The sequence below is a fragment of the Schistocerca gregaria genome, chromosome 10, assembly GCF_023897955.1.
Source record: "Schistocerca gregaria isolate iqSchGreg1 chromosome 10, iqSchGreg1.2, whole genome shotgun sequence".
Taxonomy (NCBI): domain Eukaryota; kingdom Metazoa; phylum Arthropoda; class Insecta; order Orthoptera; family Acrididae; genus Schistocerca; species Schistocerca gregaria.
In genome coordinates, this window is record NC_064929.1 from 124,798,943 (window position 1) to 124,824,597 (window position 25,655).

The 25,655-nt window shown below is 45.2% G+C and overlaps 1 protein-coding gene across 1 annotated transcript in view; it reads left to right on the top strand.

The window, feature by feature from the left end:
* Nucleotides 1-25,655, top strand: part of LOC126293431 (ras-related protein Rab-8A) — a 246,654-nt gene that overhangs the window by 81,840 nt on the left and 139,159 nt on the right. The window contains exon 2 of the mRNA XM_049986656.1: nt 20,832-20,892. Coding sequence (XP_049842613.1) covers nt 20,832-20,892 — 61 coding nt within the window. The remainder of the gene's footprint in view (nt 1-20,831; nt 20,893-25,655) is intronic.

Genomic DNA, 25,655 nt, shown 5'->3' on the forward strand with positions numbered 1-25,655 from the left:
CGCCTACTATAACACTACGTTCAAACTCACTCAAATCTTGATAACCTGCTATCGTACCACCAGTAATCCACCTAACAACTGCACCACACACTTGTTGTCTTATACAGGGTGTTACAAAAAGGTACGGCCAAACTTTCAGGAAACATTCCTCACACACAAATAAAGGAAAGATGTTATGTGGACATGTGTCCGGAAACGCTTAATTTCCATGTTGGAGTTCCTTTTAGTTTCGTCAGTAACGTCATCAAATTGTAAATTTTCACAATCAACATGTGTGGGCTGGCGAGAATCCGCACGCAATTGTGCAATCACAGATATTCTGTGAACGTTGGGCAGGCATTGTTGGTCATGTCTTGATTGGGCCCCATGTTCTTCCACCTTCGCTCAATGGAGCACGTTATCATTATTTCATACGGGATACTCTACCTGTGCTGCTAGAGCAAGTGCCTTTACAAGTACGACACAACATGTGGTTCATGGATGATGCAGCTCCTGCACATTTCAGTGGAAATGTTCGTACGGTTCTCAACAACAGATTTGGTGACCGATGGATTGGTAGAGGCGGACCAATTCCATGGCCTCCACGCTCTCCTGACCTCAACCCTCTAGACTTTCATTTATGGGGGCATTTGAAAGCTCTTGTCTACGCAATCCCGGTACCAAATGTAGAGACTCTTCGTGCTCGTATTGTGGACGGCTGTGATACAATACGCCATTCTCCAGGGCTGCATCAGCGCATCAGGGATTCCATGCGATGGAGGGTGGATGCATGTATCGTCGCTAACGGAGGACATTTTGAACATTTCCTGTAAAGAAGTGTTTGAAGTCACGCTGGTACGTTCTGTTTCTGTGTGTTTCCATTCCATGTTTAATGTGATTTGAAGAGAAGTAATAAAATGAGCTCGAACATGGAAAGTAATCGTTTCCGGACACATGTCCACATAACATATTTTCTTTCTTTGTGTGTGAGGAATGTTTCCTGAAAGTTTGGCCGTACCTTTTTGTAACATCCTGTATATGCGTTGTCGACCGCAGCGCCGTATTCTTCCCGTTTACATATCTCCAAATTTGAATACACATGCCTATACTAGTTTATTTGGCGCTTCCGTGTAAACTAGACGTTTTTACAGTCACGTGGCAAAAATAACGTTCAAACTTCCGAAAAGAATTCGACTTAGTAGAAGTAAGTTTACTATCGAAAATACGATCGTATGTTTGTGACTAGATTAACGATTGCCTGGTAGAATGGACACAGTATGTTATCTTGGATTGAGAGTCGTCGTCAGATCTAGAAGTAACTTCGGTTGTGTCCAGGGAAGTGTCTTGGGAGCCTCGCTGTTCATGGTGTATCTTAATGACCGTGCAGATATTATTAATAGTGACTTCAGACTAGATGTAGATGCAGTTATTTATAATGAAATACTGCCAGAAATAAGCTGCATAAATGATCAGTCAAATCACCATAATATTTGTAAACTGCCTACAGACTAGCAATTTGCTTTAAATGTTAAGAAATGTAAAATTGTCTACTTAGGTATCTTATCAGTGTAACATCAGTGCGTCACAATTCGAATCGGCCAGCTCTTACAATTGTGTGGGTGTAACACATTTTAGAGACATGATATAGAATGATCACACAGGCTGTCGTGGGTTAAGCAGGTGGTAGACTTCGGTTCATTTGTGGACTACTGGGGAAGTGCAATCAACCTGCAAAGATTGCTTACAAATCTCTCTTGACGACCCATCCTAGAATATTAGTCAAATGTGTGGGACCCGTATGAAAGAGAATAAACTGGGGATATTGAACGTATACAGAGAAGGTCAGCACAAATGATCACAGGTTTGTGGAAGATTGTCACAAATATGCTGAAAGAACTGAATTGGCAGTCTCTTGAAGACAGATATTAACTGTCCCAAGAAAGTCTATTAAGAAAGTCTCAAGAACCGACTTTAAATGATTACTCTAGCGATAACTACAAGCCGGCCGCGGTGGTCTCGCTGTTCTAGGCGCGCAGTCTGGAACCGTGCGATTGCTACAGTCGCAGGTTCGAATCCTGCTTCGGGCATGGATGTGTGTGATGTCCTTAGGTTAGTTAGGTTTAAGTAGTTCTAAGTTCTAGGGGACTAATGACCACAGCAGTTGAGTCCCATAGTGCTCAGAGCTATTCGAACCTATTTTTTTTTTTTTTTTTTTTTTTTTTTTTTTTGATAACTACAACCCTCTACGTATCGCTTACACATGGATCGTGAGTAGAAGATTAGATTAATTACAAAGGGTACTAGGAAAGTTTTGCAGTACATCTACATCTACTTCCATACTCTGCAAGCCGCCTGACGATGCGTGGCGCAGGGTACCTTGAGTACCTCTATCAGTTCTCTCTTCTATTCCAGTCTCGTATTGTTCGTGGAAAGAAAGATTGTAGGTATGCCTCTGTGTGGGCTCTAATCTCTCTGATTTTATCTTCATCGTCTCTTCGCGAGATATACGTAGGAGGAAGCAATATACTGCTTGACTCTACGGTGAAGTTATGTTCTCGAAACTTCAACAAAAGCCCGTACCGAGATACTGATCGTCTCTCCTGCAGAGTCTTCCACTGGAGTTTATCTATCATCTCCGTAACGCTTTCGCGATTACTAAATGATCCTGTAACGAAGCGCGCTGCTCCCTACTGGATCTTCTCTATCTCTTCTACCAACCCTGACTGGCACGGATCCCACACCGGTGAGCAGTATTCAAGCAGTGGGCGGACAAGCGCACTGTAACCTACTTCCTTTGTTTTCAGATTGCATTTCCTTAAGATTCTTCCAATGAATCTCAGTCTGGCATCTGATTTACCGTCGATTAATTTTATATGGTCGTTCTATTTTGAATCACTCATAATGCCTACTCCCAGATAATTTATGGAATTAACTGCTTCCAGTTGCTGTCCTGCTATATTCTAGCTAAATGATAAAGGATCTTTCGTTCTACGTATTCGCAGCACATTACATTTGTCTACATTGACATTCAATTGCCATTCCGTGCACCATGCGTCAATTCGCTGCGGATCCACCTGCATTTCAGTACAATTTTCCATTGTTACAGCCTCTCGATATACCACAGCATCATCCGCAAAAAGCCTCGGTGAACTTCCGATATTATCCACGCGGTCATTTATATATACTGTGAATAGCAACGGTCCTATGACACTCCCCTGCGGCACACCTGAAATCACTCTTGCTTCGGAAGACTTCTGTCCATTGAGAATGACATGCTGCGTTCTGTATCTAGGAACTCCTGAATCCAATCACACAATTGGTCTGATAGTCCATATGCTCTTACTTTGTTCATTAAACGACTGTGGGGAACTGTATCGAACGCCTTGCGAAAGTCAAGAAACACGGCATCTTCCTAGGAACCCGTGTCTATGGCCCTCTGAGTCTCGTAGACGAATAGCGCGAGCTGGGTTTCACACGATCGACTTTTTCGAGACCCATGCTGATTCCTACAGAGTAGATTTCTAGTCTCCAGAAAAGTCATTATAATCGAACATAAAACGTGTTCCAAAATTCTACAATTGATCAAGGTTAGAGAAATAGGTCTATAGTTCTGCACATCTGTTCGACGTCTCTTCTTGAAAATGGGGATGACCTGTGCCCTTTTCCACTCTTTTGGGCGACGCAATAATAAGTGGCAGGAATTTAATTGTTGCTGTGGAATGAGAGTACTTCATACTTGCATTGTAGCCGCTGTGCCAAGCCTGTGCGCGCAGTGTTCCACTAGCGGGGTTAGTTCGAAGTGCTTGCTATGGCATCGTGATCACGATCGAGCAGTTTTACGGTACAACTTCGCGCGTGGTTTAAACATAGAGCAGTGCTTTGAAGAAATGACTCTTTCACTTGGTGACGTGTGACCACATCGTACAACCATATCCAGGCGGTAAAGAGAATTCCAAAGACGAAATGTGGCTCTGAAGGACGCTGAGAGGATGGGAATGTCACGATCATCAGTAACAGAAGAAAACATTGATGCTGTGAGGAAAATGTTAGATAACGACGAGCGAGTAACCTTAAGCAGATAGGGAATACCTTAGGGCTAAATGCACCAGCAGTTCGATCGATTCTGTGTGATCAATTCCAAGTTGGTTGGTTGCTTGTTTTTGGGGAAGGAGACCAGACAGCGCGGTCATCGGTCTCATCGGATTAGGAAAGTATGGGGAAGGAAGTCGGCCGTGCCCTTTTAGAGGAACCATCCCAGCATTTGCCTGGAGTGATTATGGAAATCACGGAAAAACCTATATCAGGATGGCCGGACGCGGGATTGAACCGTCGTCCGCCCGAATGCGAGTCCAGTTTCTGACCACTGCGCCACCTCGCTCAGTTGCAAGTAAAGGAACTTTGTTGTCTCTGGGTGCTGGACAGATTGGCGGACGAGCAGATGATTCGGTGCTGGGAGATGTTAGAAAAGTTTTCTGAGGGACAATCTCGGTGTGTGAGTAACATCGCGACAAGTGACGAGACTTAGCTGTACTACCGTGCGACTGCTACGGTCGCAGGTTCGAATCCTGCCTCGGGCATGGATGTGTGTGATGTCCTTAGGTTAGTTAGGTTTAAGTAGTTCTAAGTTCTAGGGGACTAATGACCACAGCAGTTGAGTCCCATAGTGCTCAGAGCCATTTGAACCATTTGAACTTAGCTGTACTATTATGTCGTGCTAAGACTCTAAACAAAAATTGTGAATCACCCTATACATAGAACGTGCTAAAGTAAACTAAATAGTATGAACAAAAATAGCTGTACATGCATATTCCAGGACGCTGAAGATGTCTCGCAAAGAATTAAGGCGAAACGCGTATGGCGTAAAAATTGTTGTATTGAATTGTGATTAAACGGTCCGAAAGTAATAATTATCAACAAACAGTAATGTTATTCGCAACCCAGGACGACACGACTGCAAAAGTTGAAAAGTTGAAAGTGTAAATTATTGTTTACGTCGCATTAGGCTGGATTCTGAATGCCTTTAACTGCGCCTCGGAGAGTTAAAGTGAACGTTTGCTCTCGTGGTTGGCCACGAAGCAGGCACGCATAACGTTTGCGTTGCTGATGCGGCGCGCAGTTTGATGAGCTCAGTTAACCGCCGTCTTCCGGTCAGAGCCGTGTGCCGTTTGCCTCCATCTCTCGTGCGACGCAGCGCAAAATACAGTATTCACGTTCCCTGAGTAGATGATGAGATGCAGGCAGAAACTGACAAGTACGTCTGCCACAATTGGAGATGAATTCCGTCTTCTGGAAGACGTACGGGTAGTTTTGTTTCCACCCAGACATGTGTCAGTACATTTTTTTGATATCTATAGTCGGTTTGGTTCAAATGGCTCTGAGCACCATGGGACTTAACATCTTTGGTCATCAGTGCCCTAGAACTTAGAACTACTTAAACCTAACTAACCTAAGGACATCACACACATCCATGCCCGAGGCAGGATTCGAACCTGCGACCGTAAAAGTCGCGCGGTTCCGGACTGCGCGCCTAGAACCGCGAGACCACCGCGGCCGGCTATAGTCGGTTTTAGTTGCTTATTTTTCTTCTGCAAAACTGTTGTTTCATCTTATCCTTAAAGAAAATTTTGGTAAAAATACACGCATCAAAAGAAATTTCGCATAACCCCAGTTCCCAGAACTCCTGAAGATAATATTGTATCACAGACACAGTCTCTTTGACTGTTCAGAGATATCACTAAACCTGCCCAAAGACGTAAAGAACCATGCATGAGCAGCGCCTATTAGACGAAAGGGTCCCGACAGCCGATCATTTTATCATTCCACCAGGAAGGAGGTTCACGGCTCTGTAGTTCAACCATGCCTAGACGGTCACTACCACAGGCCGATCGTGTCCGCAATGTTACTTTGTACCAGGAAGGGCTCTCAACAAGGGAAGTGTCCAGGCGTCTATGAGTGAACCAAATTCCTTGTTCGGAAATGGAGGAGATACAGGGAGAAAGGAGCTATCGATGACATGCCTCGCTCAGGCCATCCAAGGGCTACTACTGCAGTGGATGACCGCTACCTACAGGTTATGGCTCGGAGGTATCCTGACAGCAACGCCACCACATTGAATAATGCTTTTCGTGCAGCCACAGGACGTCGTGTTACGACTCAAACTGTGCGCAATAGGCTGCATGATGAGCAACATCACGCGAGACGTCTATGGCGAGGTCCACCTTTGCAAACACGACACCAGGCAGCGTGGTACAGGTGAGCCCAACAATATGCCGAATGGACCGCTCAGGATTGGCATCACATTCTCTACACCACTAAGTGTCGCATATAGTCCGTCCCGGTAGCTGAGTGGTCAGCGCGACAGACTGTCAATCCAAAGGGCCCGGGTTCGATTCCCGGCTGGGTCGGAGATTTTCTCCGATCAGGGACTGGGTGTTGTGTTTTCCTAATCATCATCATTTCATCCCCATCGACGCGCAAGTCGCCGAAGTGGCGTCAAATCGAAAGACTTGCACCAGGCGACTGGTCTACCCGACGGGAGGCCCTCGTCACACGACATTTCATTTCATTTCAGTGTCGCATATGCCTTCAACTACACAATCGTCGGAGATGTGTTTGGAGTCAATCCGGTCAGGCTGAACGACTTAGAAAGACTGTCAAGCGAGTGCAGCAAGTTGGAGGTTCCCTGCTGTTTTGGGGTGGCATTTGTGGGGCCGACGTACACCGCTGGTGGTCCTGGAAGATGCCGTAACGGCTGTACGATACGTGAATGCGATCCTCTGGCCGACACTGAAACCAATATCGACAGCATATTGGCGAGACATTCGTCTTCGTGGACGGAAATTCGTGCCCCCATCGTGCACATTTTGTGAACGACTTCCTTGAGGATAACGACATTGTTCGACTGGAGTCGCCAGCATGTTCTCCAGATATGAAACCTATCGAACATGCCTGGGATAGATTGAAAAGGGCTGCTTATGGAATGTCGAATCACCATTGAGGAGGGAGCAATCTGGCCCAACAGAACCATGATGTACTTGTGCATAGTATACCACGACGAATACAGGCATGCATCAATGCAAGAGGACGGGCTACTGGGTATTAGAGGCACCGATGTGTACAGCAATCTAGACCACCGCCTCTGAAGGTCTCGCTGTATGGTGGTACAACATGCAATGTGTGGTTTTCACGAGCGCTGAAAAGTTCGGAAATGATCTCTATTTTTGTACAGGTTCCGGAACTCTCGGAACCGAGGTGATGCAAAACATTTTTTGACATGGGTATTTAAATGCGTAAAACGAGCGATTGTTGTGAAATAATTTTTACGTTGGTTAGCGTACAGTACACAGTTGAGACGTACACAGAAGAGACCAAGAAACTGATACACCTGCCTAATATGGTGTAGGGCACCCGCGAGCACGCAGAAGTGCCGCAACACGACGTGGCATGGACTCGACTAATGCTGGAGGGAAATGACACAATGCAGCGGATAAGAGGGCGACGGGCTGGAGATCTCTTCTCAACAGCACGTTACAAGGCATTCCAGATATGCTCAAGAATGTTAATGTCTGGGAAATTTGGTGGCCAGCGGAAGTGTTTACCCATAAGAGTGCTCCTGGAGCCACTCCTTGGCAATTCTGCACGTGTGGGGTATCGTGTTGTCCTGCTGGAATTGCTCAAGTGTCTAGACGTATCAGGTGTCCCATATCACTCCAGCTGCACGTGCTCAACACCATTACAGAGCGTCCACCAGCTTGAAGTCTCACCTGCCGACATGCAGGGCTATCCATAAATCTGTAATACGAGGGGCAGTACGTTGCAAGGGATCCCAGATATGCTCAAGAATGTTCATGTGTGGGAAGTTCGGTGGCCAACGGAAGTATTTATACTGAGAACATTGTTTCTGGAGCCATTCTGTAGCAATTCTGAACGTGTGGGTTTGTCGCCTAGTCCTGCTGGAATTGCCCAAGTCCGTCGGAATGCACAATGGATATGAATGGATGCAGGTGATCAGACAGGATGCTTACCTAAGTGTCACCTCTCAGAGGCGTATCTAGAAGTATCAGAGGTCCCATATCACTCCAACGGCACACGCTCCACACCATTACAAAGCTTCCACCAGCTTGAACTGTTTCCTGCTGACATGCAGGGTCCATGGATTCATGTGGTTATCTCCATTCTCATACACATCCATCCGCGAGATACAATTTGAAACCAGGCAACATGTTTCCACTCGTCAACAGGCCAATGACGATGCTGACAGTTCCCAGCGAGGCGTAAAGCTTTTGTGTCACGCAGTCATCAAGAGTACACGAGTGGGCTTTTGGCTCCAACACACTATACTGATGATGTTTCATTGGGCGGTTCGCACGCTGACACTTTTTGATGGCCAGCATAGAAATATGCAGCAATTTGCGCAAGGTTTGCAGTTCTGTCACTTTAAACAATTCTCTTCAGTCGTCGTTGGTCCCGTTTTTGCAGGATCTTTTTCCGGTTACAGCGATGAAGAAGACTTGATTTTTTGCCCGGTTCTAGGAGCTTCAGTTCGGCGGTCGCAAATTTGAATCGTGCCTCGAGCAATAGATGTGTGTGATGTCCTTAGGTCAGTTAGGTTTAAGTAGTTCTAAGTCTAGGGGACTGATGACCTCAGATGTTAAGTCCTACAGTGCTTAGAGCCATTTGAAATATTTGTGATTTTTTGCCGGATTCCTGATATTTACGATACACTCGTGAAATGGTCGTACGGTAAAATCCCCTCTTCATCGTTACCTCGGAAATGCTGTGTCCCATTGATCGCGCGCCGACTATAACACCACGTTCAAACTTACTTAAATCTTGATGCCCTGCCATTGTAGCAGCAGTAACCGATCTAACAACTGCGCCCGACACTTGTGTTATACAGGCGTTGCCGACCGCATCGACGTATTCTGTTTACATACAGGGTGTTTCAAAAATGACCGGTATATTTGAAACGGCAATACAAACTAAACAAGCAGCGATAGAAATACACCGTTTGTTGCAATATGCTTGGGACAACAGTACATTTTCAGCCGGACAAACTTTCGAAATTACAGTAGTTACTATTGTCAACAACAGATGGCGCTGCGTTCTGGGAAACTCTATAGTACGATATTTTCCACATATCCACCATGCGTAGCAATAATATGGCGTAGTCTCTGAATGAAATTACCCGAAACCTTTGACAACGTGTCTGGCGGAATGGCTTCACATGCAGATGAGATGTACTGCTTCAGCTGTTCAATTGTTTCTGGATTCTGGCGGTACACCTGGTCTTTCAAGTGTCCCCACAGAAAGAAGTCACAGGGGTTCATGTCTGGCGAATAGGGAGGCCAATCCACGCCGCCTCCTGTATGTTTCGGATAGCCCAAAGCAATCACACGATCATCGAAATATTCATTCAGGGAATTAAAGACGTCGGCCGTGCGATGTGGCCGGGCACCATCTTGCATAAACCACGAGGTGTTCGCAGTGTCGTCTAAGGCAGTTTGTACCGCCACAAATTCACGAAGAATGTCCAGATAGCGTGATGCAGTAATCGTTTCGGATCTGAAAAATGGGCCAATGATTCCTTTGGAAGAAATGGCGGCCAGTACTGTTTGAGGATGCAGGGACGATGGGACTGCAGCATGGGGCTTTTCGGTTCCCCATATGCGCCAGTTCTGTTTATTGACGAAGCCGTCCAGGTAAAAATAAGCTTCGTCAGTAAACCAAATGCTGCCCACATGCATATCGCTGTCATCAATCCTGTGCACTATATCGTTAGCGAATGTCTCTCGTGCAGCAATGGTAGCGTCGCTGAGGGGTTGCCGCGTTTGAATTTCGTATGGATAGAGGTGTAAGCTCTGGCGCATGAGACGATACGTGGACGTTGGCGTCATTTGGACCGCAGCTGCAACACGGCGAACGGAAACACGAGGCCGCTGTTGGGTCACCTGCTGCACTAGCTACGCGTTGCCCTCTGTGGTTGCCGTACGCGGTCGCCCTACCTTTCCAGCACGTTCATCCGTCACGTTACCAGTCCGTTGAAATTTTTCAAACAGATCCTTTATTGTATGGCTTTTCGGTCCTTTGGTTACATTAAACCTCGGTTGAAAAACTTCGTCTTGTTGCAACAACACTGTGTTCTAGGCGGTGGAATTCCAACACCAGAAAAATCCTCTGTTCTAAGGAATAAACCATGTTGTCCACAGCACACTTGCACGTTGTGAACGGCACACGCTTACAGCAGAAAGACGACGTACAGAATGGCGCACCCACAGACTGCGTTGTCTTCTATATCTTTCACATCACTTGCAGCGCCATCTGTTGTTGAAAATTGTAACTACTGTAATTTCGAAAGTTTGTCCGTCTGAAAGTGTACTATTGTCCCAAGCATATTGCAACAAACGGTGTATTTCTATCGCTGCTCGTTTAGTTTTTATTGCCGTTTCAAATATACCGGTCATTTTTGAAACACCCTGTATCTCTGTATTTGGATAGGCATACCTATACCATTTTCTTTGGTGCTTCAGTGTATAGGAAACAGACTATCTGCTTCAAGAAATGCAGTCTCAACTGAACTTTAGGTAAACTGAACCTGATATTAATTCTGGAATGCAACACCTAATCGTTCATGATCTTATTGTCCTTGCTGTAACATAAGATTGGTCTTAACTAATTTTCATGGCTTTGGCAGCTATAAAAGTCGAGGGGTATGTTAGGGAGGCAGTGGTTGGGAAGGGAGTGAGACAGGGTTGTAGCCTCTCCTCGATGTTATTCAATCTGTGTACTGAGCAAGCAATAAAGGAAACAAAAGAAAAATTCGGAGTAGGTATTAAAATCCATGGAGAAGGAATACAAACTTTGAGGTTCGCTAATAACATTGTAATTCTGTCAGAGACGGCAAAGGACTTGGAAGAGCAGTTGAACGGAATGGACAGTGTCTTGAAAAGAGGGTATAAGATGAACATCAACAAAAGCAAAATGAGGATAATGGAATGTAGTCGAATTAAGTCGGGTGATTCTGAGGGAATTAGATTAGGAATTGAGACACTTGAAGTAGTAAAGGAGTTTTGCTATTTGGGGAGCAAAATAACTGATGATGGTCGAAGTAGAGAGGATATAAAATGTAGACTGGCAGTGGCAAGGAATACGTTTCTAAAGAAGAAAAATTTGTTAACATCGAGTATAGATTTAAATGTCAGGAAGTCGTTTCTGAAAGTATTTGTATGGAGTGTAGGCATGTATGAAAGTGAAACGTGAACGATAAATAGCTTAGACAAGAAGAGAATAGAAGCTTTCGAAATGTGGTGCTACAGAAGAATGCTGAAGATTAGATGGGTAGATCACATAACTAATGAGGAGGTATTGAATAGAATTGGGGAGAAGAGCAGTTTGTGTCACACTTGACTAGAATAAGAGACCGGTTGTTAGGACATGTTCTGAGGCATCAAGGGATCACCAATTTAGTACTGGAGGGCCACGTGGAGGGTAAAAATCGTAGAGGGAGACCAAGAGATGAATACACTAGGCAGATTCAGAAGGATGTAGGTTGCATTAAGTACTGGGAGATGAAGAAGCTTGCACAGGATAGAGTAGCGTGGAGAACTGCATCAAATCAGTCTCAGGACTGAAGACCACAACAACGACAACCTGCGGGAATGGTAATTCAGTGCTGTTCGAACCGAGTGCAAGCCATACCAACAGATAACTTCATTCAGTATCGGAACCATGATATTAACGAACCCAAACTAATAAAGGAAAAATTCCTGTGAAAGCTTCCGTTATTCAACCACATCATAATGTTTTGTTTTTAATATGTATGTTCGTGTGTTCTGTTCTGTACGTAAAGTGGTGAGCTTTAATGATGATTACATGTGCAGTTGATTAAACTCTATGATTTGTAAGCACATATACGTGTAATTCCACATCTAATGCCGCCACACACACACACACACACACACACACACACACACACACACACACACACACACACTAAAGCGGCAACATAGCTTATCACGGGCAAATTAGACAGTCTTTTTGATATGGAAATGTTATTTGAAGGTTTAATAAGTGTAATGTGAAACACGTAAAGAGCGATGTGAAAGACGGTACTAGCTCGTATGTTAACAAAATATCTCACGTTCTTTTTGCATTGTAATTTCATTGAAATTAATAGTGCTTTAATGTCATGGGTCCGCGTAGAGAAATATTATTGTGTGGCATATTTATCACTCATCATTTTGGAGTAAGTTAATTTCTGTGAATTTACTTAGCTGAGATAAAATATAGCTCTTGCAAATAAATTAAAATGACACTGAAGTTAAATGATATAATTAAAATGCAAATTTTGTGAGTTATTTCCGCGGTTCTGTGCCGTTTAATATTGGCAATATTGAAATAAAATGCTGTGGCTGTGCGAATGGCCGACAGTAATCAATCATAGGCTCGCGCTGTATTGAGCGTTCTGACATTCTCAAAAAATAAGCCATTTGTTTTCTAACATGTAGGGATGCTAGGGGTACATACAGGGTAAGTATTGAACTGTATGAAATAAGCTGATCGTAACTACTGAACGGTTTGCATTAGCGCTTTCAAACTGTATGGTTGGCCTCGGGACAAATTGGGAATCAGTATGTGCATGCATGGTTTGGTTTAGCAATGAAGCCCTCTTTCATTTGGATGGGTTCTTCAACAAGCAAAATTGGCGCATTTGGGGGACTGAGAATCCGCATTTCGCGATCGAGAAGTCTCTTCACCCTCAACAGGTGACTGTGTGGTGTGAAATGTCCAGTCACGGAACGATCGGTGGCTACCAACTGGCGTGTGAAGGTTTTGGAAGATGATTTCATCCCCTTAATCCAATGTGACCCTGATTTCGGCAAGATGTGATTCATGAAAGACGGAGCTTGACCCCATCGAAGCAGAAGAGTGTCTGATGTCCTGGAGGAGCACTTTGGGGACCGCATTCTGGCTCTGGGGTACCCGGAGATCACTGGCATGGTCCTCGATTGGCCGCCATATTCTGCAGACCTGAACGCAAGCGACTCTTTTTTTTCTGGGGCTATATTAAAGATAATGTATACAGAACAACCTCAAAAGCAGGACGGCACGCATATCGAACATGTTGTAACCTAAATCCGAATATCTGTAGTGACGTTTATATGTTGAATAAAGTGTGTGCACGACGTAGTTTGTATGTAATTAAAGTTTTTTCATATATTTCAGACATTATCACCCGTAAATTGAAGTTTTAAGACCAAGTAAACACATATATTTAACAGAAATGCAACTAAGTACACTTATAATGACTCTCACATCTATCCTCATGAAAAATCAAGACATAGTAAGCAATTGCATAAAATCATTGACTGTTACACAGCTACTAGTGTTTCTAACGTACAACAAGAAATAATACACGTAGTAAATCGATACTGTTTGTAAATACAATTACGTTGAATAATTAACGTTTTTTCTGTGCACTTTTCCATGCGTCTCTCAAGAGTCATGAAAGCCTGAATTCATTGCTCCTTGCGTATTTCTATATGAATAAATATTGTTCTCCCCAGGGAAAGCAGTACAGTAACTATACAAAAGCAAGCAGTGGATCAACAACATTACATCAAATCACTTGTCAAATTACACTTTACCAAATCATGCTCCTAAACTCATCAAATTCAGTGTCTTTTTCTCCGTTCTCTTCAAGCTATTTCAGACCACTTAGTTATACAGCCAACACGTGACTCACTCACTCATTTCCTGCCTTCTGTCAAAATGTCGGCGCAACGTCTATACTACTGGCCACAAGAGATCACAGTGACAGTACTGAGAACCTCTGTGTCGCAATATACTGACTGTTAAAGACTACTGTTTGAAAAATGCTTAGCATGTTGCTGTTGTTGTTGTTGTTGTTGTGGTCTTCAGTCCTGAGGCTGGTTTGATGCAGCTCTCCATGCTAATCCTGTGCAAGCTTTTTCATCTCCCAGTACCTACTGCAGCCTACATCCTTCTGAATCTACTTAGTGTATTCATCTCTTGATCTCCCTCTACGATTTTTACCTTCCACACTGCCCTGAAACACTGAATTGGTGATCCCTTGATGCCCTAGAACATGTCCTACCAACCGGTCCCTTCTTCTTGTCAAGTTGTGCCACAAACTCCTCTTCTCCCCAGTTCTATTCAATACCCTCTCATTAGTTATATGGTCTACCCATCTAATCTCCAGCACTCTTCTGTAGCACCGCATTTCGAAAGCCCCTATTCTGTTCTTGTTCAAACTATTTATCGTCCACGTTTCACTTCCGTACATGGCTACACTCCATACAAATACTTTCAGAAAAGACTTCCTGGCACTTAAATCTATACTCGATGTAAACAAATTTTTCTTCTTCAGAAACGCTTTTCTTGTCATTGCCAGTCTACATTTTATATCCTCTCTACTTCGACCAGCAATACTCCTTTACTACTTTAAGTCTCTCATTTCCTAATCTCACTCCCTCAGCTTCACCCGACTTAATTCGACTATATTCCACTATCTTCATTTTGCTTTTGTTGATGTTCATCTTATATCCTCCTTTCAAGACACTGTCCATTCCGTTCAACTGCTCTTCCAAGTCCTTTGCTGTCTCTGACAGAATTACAGTGCTGTCGGCGAACCTCGAAGTTTTTATTTCTTTTTCATGGATTTTAATATCTACTCCTAAGTTTTCTTTTCTTTCCTTTACTTCTTGCTCAATATACAGATTGAATAACAGCGGGGAGAGGCTACAACCCTGTCTCACTCCCTTCCCAATCACTGCTTCCCTTTCATGCCCCTCGACTCTTATAACTGAACTGCCATCTGGTTTCTGTACAAATAGTAAATAGCCTTTCGCTCCCTGTATTTTACCCCTGCCACCTTTAGAATTTCAAAGAGAATGTTCCGGTCAACATAGTCAAAAGCTTTCTCTAAGTCTACAAATGCTAGAAACGTAGGTGTGCCTTTCCTTAATCTATCTTCTAAGATAAATCGTAAGGTCAGTATTGCCTCACGTGTTCCAACATTTCTACGGAATCCAAACTGATCCCCCCGAGGTCGGCTTCTACCAGTTTTTCTATTCGTCTGTAAAGAATTCGAGTTAGTATTTTGCAGCTGTGACTTATTAAACTGATAGTTTGGTAATTTTCACATCTGTAAACACCTGCTTTCTTTGGGATTGGAATTATTATATTCTTCTTGAAGCCTGGGGGTATTTCGCCTGTCTCATATATCTGTATTCCTTTTTGCCTGCTTCATTCACTGCATGTTTATATTTTCTCCTTTCATCATTTAAATTCAATATTTCTTCTGTTACTCAAGGAATTCTACTAGCCCTCATCTTTGTACCTACTTGATCCTCTGCTACCTTCACTGTTTCTCCCCTCAAAGCTACCCATTCTTCTTCTACTGTATTTCTTTCCCCTATTCCTGTCAATTGACCCCTTATGCTCTCCCTGAAACTCTGTACAACCTCTGGTTCTTTCAGTTTATCCAGGTCCCATCTCCTTAAATTACCACCTTTTTGCAGTTTCTTCAGTTTTAATTTACAGTTCATAACCAATAGATTGGGGTCAGAGTCCACATCTGTCCCTGGAAATGTCTTAGAATTTAAAAGCTGGTTCGTAAATCTCTGTCTTACCATTATATAATCTATCTGATACCTTTTAGTATCTCCAGGATTCTTCCATGTATACAACCTTCTTTTATGATTCTTGAACCAAGTGTTAGCTATGACTAAGTTGTGCTCTGTGCAGAATTCTACCAGGCGACTTCCTCTTTCATTTCTTTGCCCCAATCCATATTCACCTAGTATGGATCCTTCTCTCCCTTTTCCTACACTCGAATTCCAGTCACCCATGACTATTAAATTTTCGTCTCCCTTCACTACCTGAATAATTTCTTTTATCTCATCATACATTTCATCAATTTCTTCGTCATCTGCAGAGCTAGTTGGCATATAAACTTATACTACTGTAGTAGACGTGGGCTTCGTGTCTATCTTGGCCACAATAATGCGTTCACTATGCTGTTTGTAGTAGCTTACCCGCACTCCTATTTTTTTTTATTCATTATTAAACCAACTCCTGCATTACCCCTATTTGATTTTGTGTTTATAATCCTGTATTCACATGACCAAATGTCTTGTACCTCCTGCTACCGAACTTCACCAATTCCCACTATATCTAACTTTAACCTATCCATTTCCCTTTTTAAATTTTCTAACCTACCTGCCCGATTAATGAATCTGACATTCCACGCTCGGATCCGTAGAATGCCAGTTTTCTTTCCCATGATAACGACGTCCTCTTGAGTAGCCCCCGCCCGGAGATCCGAATGGGGGACTATTTTACCTCCGGAATGTTTTACTCAAGATGACGCCATCATCATCTAACCATACAGTAAAGCTGCATGCCCTCGGGAAAAATTACGGCTGTAGTTTCCCCTTGCTTTCAGCCGTCCGCAGTACCAGCACAGCAAGGCCGTTTTGGTTAGTGTTACAAGGCCAGATCAGCTAATCATTTAGACTGTTGCCCCTGCAACTACTGAAAAGGCTGCTGCCCCTCTTCAGGAACCACACGTTTGTCTGGCCTCTCGACAAACACCCCTCCGTTGTGGTTGCACCTACGGTACGGCCATCTGTATCGCTGAGGCACCCAAGCCTCTCCACCAACGGCAAGGTCCATGGTTCATGCTTAGCATGGAAATATGAAATATTGACATATTCAATGAAATTATAAAGCTTTCGTTACTTTTTTTTTAAATACAAAAAAAAAAATTACGACACTGAAGTGCCAAAGAAACTGGTATAGGCATGCATATTCAAACACGGAGATACGTAACCGGGCAGGTGTCCTTAAGAATGTACATATGATCACTCCCTAGGAAATAATTGTTCAAATGGCTCTGAGCACTATGCGACTTAACCTCTGAGGTCATCAGTCGCCTAGAACATAGAACTGATTAAACCTAAGTAACCTAAGGACATCACACGCATCCACGCCCGAAGCAAGATTCGAACCTGCGACCGTAGCGGTCGCTCGGTTCCAGATTGTAGCGCCTAGAACCGCACGGCCACTCCGGCCGGCTAGGAAATAATGAAAACATAATAGTTTGTCACATAAGCTGTAAAAAATTAACGCAACAGTTTCGCAATCACACAGTTTCTCTGTGTTGTCAAAATATATGTTATTAACCTCTTAAAACTTGCGTTCCGTTTTGGAAGTTTTCACTCTTGAGTTCCTTTGTTGTAACATATTTCACTCCCGCTTATTTGTTGTTTCATTTGTGTGGGACGTCTGTGTTATACCTTGCCTGCTCTCACTATTAATCACTTTCATTTGCGACAGCAACGTCACACACCTCATATTCTGTAACCATTGCATAGCATGACAACTGCCTGGACTACAGAAAGAGAACGGACAATTCATTGAATACACGGAAGTTCACAATTTCCTTGAAAAAAAAAAAAAAAGGTAAATGGAATGAAATGGTTTTGAGTCTGGGTCGTCCAACTAAGAGTTTTTCCAGTGCGCTCTATGTTACACTTGATAACCTTGGACCGCTAAATGTTTTTATTTTGCTTTTTTTTATACAGTTCAATACATCTACCTGTTCCCATGCTTGTCCGTGTTCAGTTGTTGACGGGTTATCCACCGGACCATCTTAGACTAAATCTATGTTTACGAGTTTCCATTGTAAGTGTGGCCACACCGGGGTTTGATGAAATTTACCTCTGTTACGTTGATGCGCAGCATCTATCCTCCTTTATCTCGAACGCTTTCCCTATTCAGCCTATGTCAGATGATATACTCTCGTTCAGTAATAGGCCTATTTGTCATGTGGTGGCAAACATTTCTACACTCCTGGAAATGGAAAAAAGAACACATTGACACCGATGTGTCAGACCCACCATACTTGCTGCGGACACTGCGAGAGGGCTGTACAAGCAATGATCACACGCACGGCACAGCGGACACACCAGGAACCGCGGTGTTGGCCGTCGAATGGCGCTAGCTGCGCAGCATTTGTGCACCGCCGCCGTCAGTGTCAGCCAGTTTGCCGTGGCATACGGAGCTCCATCGCAGTCTTTAACACTGGTAGCATGCCGCGACAGCGTGGACGTGAACCGTATGTGCAGATGACGGACTTTGAGCGAGGGCGTATAGTGGGCATGCGGGAGGCCGGGTGGACGTACCGCCGAATTGCTCAACAAGTGGGGCGTGAGGTCTCCACAGTACATCGATGTTGTCGTCAGTGGTCGGCGGAAGGTGCACGTGCCCGTCGACCTGGGACCGGACCGCAGCGACGCACAGATGCACGCCAAGACCGTAGGATCCTACGCAGTGCCGTAGGGGACCACACCGCCACTTCCCAGCAAATTAGGGACACTGTTGCTCCTGGGGTATCGGCGAGGACCATTCGCAAACGTCTCCATGAAGCTGGGCTACGGTCCCGCACACCGCTAGGCCGTCTTCCTGTCACGCCCCAACATCGTGCAGCCCGCCTCCAGTGATGTCGCAACAAACGTGAATGGAGGGACGAATGGAGACGTGTCGTCTTCAGCGATGACAGTCGCTTCTGCCATGGTGCCAATGGTGGTCGTATGCGTGTTTGGCGCCGTGCAGGTGAGCGCCACAATCAGGTCTGCATACGACCGAGGCACACAGGGCCAACACCCGGCATCATGGTGTGGGGAGCGATCTCCTACACTAGCCGTACACCTATGGTGATCGTCGAGGGGACACTGAATAGTGCACGGTACATCCAAACCGTCATCGAACCCATCGTTCTACCATTCCTAGACCGGCAAGGGAACTTGCTGTTCCAACAGGACAATGCACGTCCGCATGTATCCCGTGCCACCGAACGTGCTCTAGAAGGTGTAAGTCAACTACTCTGGCCAGCAAGATCTCCGGATCTGTGCCCCATTGAGCATGTTTGGGACTGGATGAAGCGTCGTCTCACGCGGTCTGCACGTCCAGCACGAACGCTGGTCCAACTGAGGCGCCAGGTGGAAATGGCATGGCAAGCCGTTCCGCAGGACTACATCCAGCATCTGCTACGATCGTCTCCATGGGAGAATAGCAGCCTGCATTGCTGCGAAAGGTGGATATACACTGTACTAGTGCCGACACTGTGTATGCTCTGTTGCCTGTGTCTATGTGCCTGTGGTTCTGTCAGTGTGATCATGTGATGTATCTGACCCCAGGAATGTGTCAATAAAGTTTCCCCTTCCTGGGACAATGAATTCACGGTGTTCTTATTTCAATTTCCAGGAGTGTAGTTGCACGCTGTCGTAACATTTCGTTACTTTACGGCAACTACTACACTACTGGTCATTAAAATTGCTACACCACGAAGAAGACGTGCTACAGCAGAGAAATATAACAGACAGGAAGAAGATGTTGTGATATGCAAATGATTAGCTTTTCAGAGCATTCACACAAGGTTGGCGCCGGTGCCGACACCTACAACGTGCTGACTTGAGGAAAGTTTCCAACAGATATCTCATACATAAACAGCAGATTACCAGCGTTACCTGGTAAAGCGTTGTTGTGATGCCTCGTGTAAGGAGGAGAAATGCGTACCGTCACGTTTCCGACTTTGATAAAGGTCGGATTGTAGCCTATCGCGATTGCTGTTTATCGTATCGCGACATTGCTGTTCGCGTTGGTCGAGATCCAATGACTGTTAGCAGAATATGGAATCGGAAGGTTCAGGAGTGTAATACGCAACGCCGTGCTGGATCCCAACGGCCTCGTATCACAACCAGTCGAATGACAGGCATCTTATCCGCATGGCTGTAACGGATCGTGCAGCCACGTCTCGATCCCTGAGTCAACAGATGGGGACGTTCGCAAGACAACAACAATCTGCACGAACAGTTCGACGACTTTTGCAGCAGCATGGACTATCAGCTCGGAGACCGTGGATGCGGTTACCCTTAACGATGCATCACAGACAGGAGCGCCTGCGATGGTGTACTCGACGATGAACCTGGGTGCACGAATAGCAAAACGTATATTTTTCGGATGAATCCAGATTTTGTTTACCGCATCATGATGGTCACATCCGTGTTTGGCGACATCACGGTGAACGCACATTGGAAGAGTGTATTCATCATCGCCATACTGGCGCATCACCGGTTGTGATGGTATGGGGTGCCACTGGTTACACGTCTCGGTCACCTCTTGTTCGCATTGACGGCACTTTGAACAGTGGACGTTACATTTCAGATGTGTTACGACCCGTGGCTCTACCCTTCATTCGATCCCTGCAAAACCCTACATTTCAGCAGGATAATGCACGACCGCAAGTTGCAAGTCCTGTACGGGCCTTTCTGCACACAGAAAATGTTCGACTGCTGCCCTGGCCAGCACATTCTCCAGATCTCACACCAATTGAAAACGTCTGGTCAATGGTGGCCGAGCAACTGGCTAGTGACAATACGCCAGTCACTACTGTTGATGAACTGCGGTACCGGGTTGAAGCTGCATCGGCAGCTGTACCTGTACACGCCATCCAAGCTCTGTTTGACTCAATGCCCAGGCGTATCAAGGCCGTTATTACGGCCAAAGGTGGTTGTTCTGGGTACTGATTTCTCAGGATCTATGCACCCAAATCGTGTTAAAATGTAATCACATGTCAGTTGTAGTATAATATATTTGTCCAATGAATACCCGTTTATCATCTGCATTTCTTTCTGGTGTAGCAATTTTAATTGCCAGTAGCGTGTATGTTAAAAAAAATAACTTAGTTTTATCATTCCGTAAAAGCCTAAACTAATTTAATTGACAGTTACAGATCCACTAATTTTAGTTCTCTATCCTGTTTCCAGGTCTGGACTTCAAACAGAAAATCATCAACCTAGACGGAACGCCGATAAAACTGCAGATATGGTGAGTACACCACTGCACTACTTTCTGCGTAAGGAAAACCAGCGGCCAGCAGGCACACAGTCTTGCTGCGCATGATTTTCGGGACACCACAAGAAATTGGCGATTGGCTACATACAAGAGCCCGCAAAATCAGCGCTGCGAATCGCAGCAAAACTGTCGAAAAGTCATTTCAGCCGGTACGTGATCAGCAAGACTTAAAGTTCAACACGTGAACGCTTATCAATGTAAAAGCATAGCTCGTCTGTAATTATATCATAAATTGAGTTAGTGCCACGGGAAATATTTCAGTAGCAGTAGGGGAAGATGTGGGAATTCGGCGCACCTAAAGTAATTTTGTTATTAATTATAAAAATGGTTCAAATGGCTCTGAGCACTATGGGACTCAACTGCTGTGGTCATCAGTCCCCTAGAACTTAGAACTACTTAAACCTAACTAACCTAAGGACAGCACACAACACCCAGCCATCACGAGGCAGAGAAAATCCCTGACCCCGCCGGGAATCGAACCCGGGAACCCGGGCGTGGGAAGCGAGAACGCTACCGCCTGACCATGAGATGCGGGCATTAATTATAACACCGCGTTCTTAAAATAATGAAATTCGTTCCTAAACTCCCATTTATGTACCCGTAAATGACTGCTGAGATAATAACTTTTGGACGGTAAATTTTTATGTGACACCACGTCTATCTTAATTTTTCCACTGTGTCATTTTATACAAACACGGCCCGAAAAAAAACGCATCGAGTAAGTAACTCACTGTTATGCTTAATTTTCTGCTTTATATAGTACCAATCAAATATTTTTAGCGTTCTACATGATTAACAAAAAAAACCACAGTCTATAAATACAACATGTCAATGCAAACTATAGAAATAAAGCACTAATTCTAGTCCAGAAATTCAATGTTAGATGAACATATACTATACCATTTACATGTATTGTTGCGCCGATCTGATGATGTAATTTGTGGTATTAGAAGCCAAGTTCGCTTGATGTGCAGTTGTTTATTTCACGACCAGTTTTCACAGTTCCTACCTCTCTTCTTCAGATTCTCAGATGTCCCAGGAATATAACTCCACATCAGTCTCTTCGTTATACTGACAAAATGCTCCAGTTATAATGATACAGCTCCACACTGGTTTGTCAGATACTTGTTGTTGTTGTTGTTGTTGTTGTTGTTGTCTTCAGTCCTGAGACTGGTTTGATGCACCTCTCCATGCTACTCTACCCTGTGCAAGATTCTTCATCTCCCAGTACCTACTGCAACCTACATCCTTCTGAATCTTCTTAGTGTATTCATCTCTTGGTCTCCCTCTACGATTTTTATCCTCCACACTGCCTTCCATTACTAAATTGGTGATCCCTTGATGTCCTACCAAACAATCCCTTCTTCTCGTCAAGTTGTGTCACAAACTCCTCCCCAATTTAATCAATACTTCCTCATTAGTTATGTGATCTACCGATCTAATCTTCAGCATTCTTCTGTAGCACCACATTTCGAAAGCTTCTATTCTCTTCTTGTCCAAACTACACTCCTGGAAATCGAAATAAGAACACCGTGAATTCATTGTCCCAGGAAGGGGAAACTTCATTGACACATTCCTGGGGTCAGATACATCACATGATCACACTGACAGAACCACAGGCACATAGACACAGGCAACAGAGCATACACAATGTCGGCACTAGTACAGTGTATATCCACCTTTCGCAGCAATGCAGGCTGCTATTCTCCCATGGAGACGATCGTAGACATGCTGGATGTAGTCCTGTGGAACGGCTTGCCATGCCATTTCCACCTGGCGCCTCAGTTGGACCAGCGTTCGTGCTGGACGTGCAGACCGCGTGAGACGACGTTTTATCCAGTCCCAAACATGCTCAATGGGGGACAGATCCGGAGATCTTGCTGGCCAGGGTAGTTGACTTACACCTTCTAGAGCACGTTGGGTGGCACGGGATACATGCGGACGTGCATTGTCCTGTTGGAACAGCAAGTTCCCTTGCCGGTCTAGGAATGGTAGAACGATGGGTTCGATGACGGTTTGGATGTACCGTGCACTATTCAGTGTCCCCTCGACGATCACCATAGGTGTACGGCTAGTGTAGGAGATCGCTCCCCACACCATGATGCCGGGTGTTGGCCCTGTGTGTCTCGGTCGTATGCAGTCCTGATTGTGGCGCTCACCTGCACGGCGCCAAACACGCATACGACCATCATTGGCACCAAGGCAGAAGCGACTCTCATCGCTGAAGACGACACGTCTCCATTCGTCCCTCCATTCACGCCTGTCGCGACACCACTGTAGGCGGGCTGCACGATGTTGGGGCGTGAGCGGAAGACGGCCTAACGGTGTGCGGGACCGTAGCCCAGCTTCATGGAGACGTTTGCGAATGGTCCTCGCCGATACCCCAGGAGCAACAGTGTCCCTAATTTGCTGGGAAGTGGCGGTGTGGTCCCCTACGGCACTGCGTAGGATCCTACGATCTTGGCGTGCATCTGTGCGTCGCTGCGGTCCGGTCCCAGGTCGACGGGCACGTGCACCTTCCGCCGACCACTGGCGACAACAACGATGTACTGTGGAGACCTCACGCCCCACGTGTGGAGCAATTCGGCGGTACGTCCACCCGGCCTCCCGTATGCCCACTATACGCCCTCGCTCAAAGTCCGTCATCTGCACATACGGTTCACGTCCACGCTGTCGCGGCATGCTACCAGTGTTAAAGACTGCGATGGAGCTCCGTATGCCACGGCAAACTGGCTGACACTGACGGCGGCGGTGCACAAATGTTGCGCAGCTAGCGCCATTCGACAGCCAACACCGCGGTTCCTGGTGTGTCCGCTGTGCCGTGCGTGTGATGATTGCTTGTACAGCCCTCTCGCAGTGTCCGGAGCAAGTATGGTGGGTCTGACACATCGGTGTCAATGTGTTCTTTTTTCCATTTCCAGGAGTGTATTAATCGCCCATGTTTCACTTCCATACATGGCTACACTCCATACAAATACTTTCAGAAACGACTTAATGGCTCTTAAATTTATACTCTATGTTAACAAATTTCTCTTCTTCCGAAACGCTTTCCTTGCCATTGCCAGTCTACATTTTATATCCTCTCTATTTCGACCATCATCATTTATTTTGCTCCCCAAATAGCAAAACACCTTTACTAGCTTCTAAGATAAGTCGTAGGGTCAGTATTGCCTCACGTGTTCCAATATTTCTACGGAATCCAAACTGATCTTCCCCGAGGTCAGCTTAAACCAGAGTTTCCATTCGTCTGTAAAGAATTCGCGTTAGCATGTTGCAGCTGTGACTTATTAAACTGATAGTTCGGTAATTTAACACCTGTCAACCCGTGTCTCATGCATTTTGCTCATCAGATGGTAGAGTTTTTCAGGACTGGCTCTCCCAAGTCCGTCAGTAGTTCTAATGGAATATTGTCTACTCCCAGGGCCTTGTTTCGACTCACGGATGCGACCATCATGATGCTGTAAACAGAACCTGGATTCATCCGAAAAATGACGTTTTGCCATTCGTGCACCCAGGTTCGTCGTTGAGTACACCATCGCAGGTGCTCCTGTCTGTGATTCAGGGTAATCGCGGCCACGGTCTCCGAGCTGATAGTCCATACTGCTGCAACCGCCGTCGAACTGTTCGTGCAGATGGTTGTTGTCTTGCAAACGTCTCCAACTGTTGACTCAGGGATCGAGACGTGGCTGCACGATCCGTTACAGCCATGCGGAGAAGATGCTGTCATTTCGACTGCTAGTGATACGAGGCCGTTTGGATCCAGCACGGCGGTCCGTACTAACCTCCTGAACACACCGATTCCATATTCTGCTAACAGTCATTGGATCTGGACCAACGCGAGCAGCGATGTCGCGATACGATAAACCGCAGTCGCGATACACTACAATCAGACCTTTATCAAAGTCGGAAACGTGATGGTACGCATTTCTCCTACTTAGACGAGGCATCACTACAACGTTTCACTACGCAACTGCTGTTTCTGTATGAGAAATCGGTTGGAAACTTTCCTCATGTCAGCACGTTGTAGGTGTCGGCACCGGCGCAAACCTTGTGTGGATGCTCTGGAGTGCTAAGCATTTGCATATCACAGCATGTTCTTCCTGTCGGTTAAATTTCGCGTCTGTAGCAGGTCATCTTCGTTGTGCAGAAATTGTAATGGCCAGTAGTGTATGTCTATCAGATGCTCAAACAACAGTATGTTTATACGGACCGCATATGTGAACAATTTCTTGAATGTGATGTTTAGAACTTCGGCTTTCGTTTTGCACACCAGACTGGTAAACAAGGGATGAATGGAAACCCTAGACCCGCTTAGCGATTTTACGAGAGACCAGAATTCTCTCTGGTTCTCTGCCAGATCTTTTGATACGATATGATAGTGGTAGTTGTTGTATGCTTCGCTCATAGATATTTTCACAGACGCAAGAATCTGTACTAAACTTTGCTTGCCGTCATTTGTGCGTTCCCTTTTGAACCCAGAGCGCAGCAGCCTCTGCTGCATTAGCATCCTCCGAATTTCGTTACCAAACCATCGTGGTAACACTGGGGTGCCTCTCCAAAAGCCGAGCGAGGTGGCGCAGTGGTTAGCACACTGGACTCGCATTCGAGAGGACTATGGTTCAAACACGCGTCCAGCCATCCTGATTTAGGTTTCCCGTGATTTCCCTAAGTCACTCCAGACGAAAGCTTGGATGGTTCCTTTGAAAGGGCACGGCCGACGTCCTTCCCCATCCTTC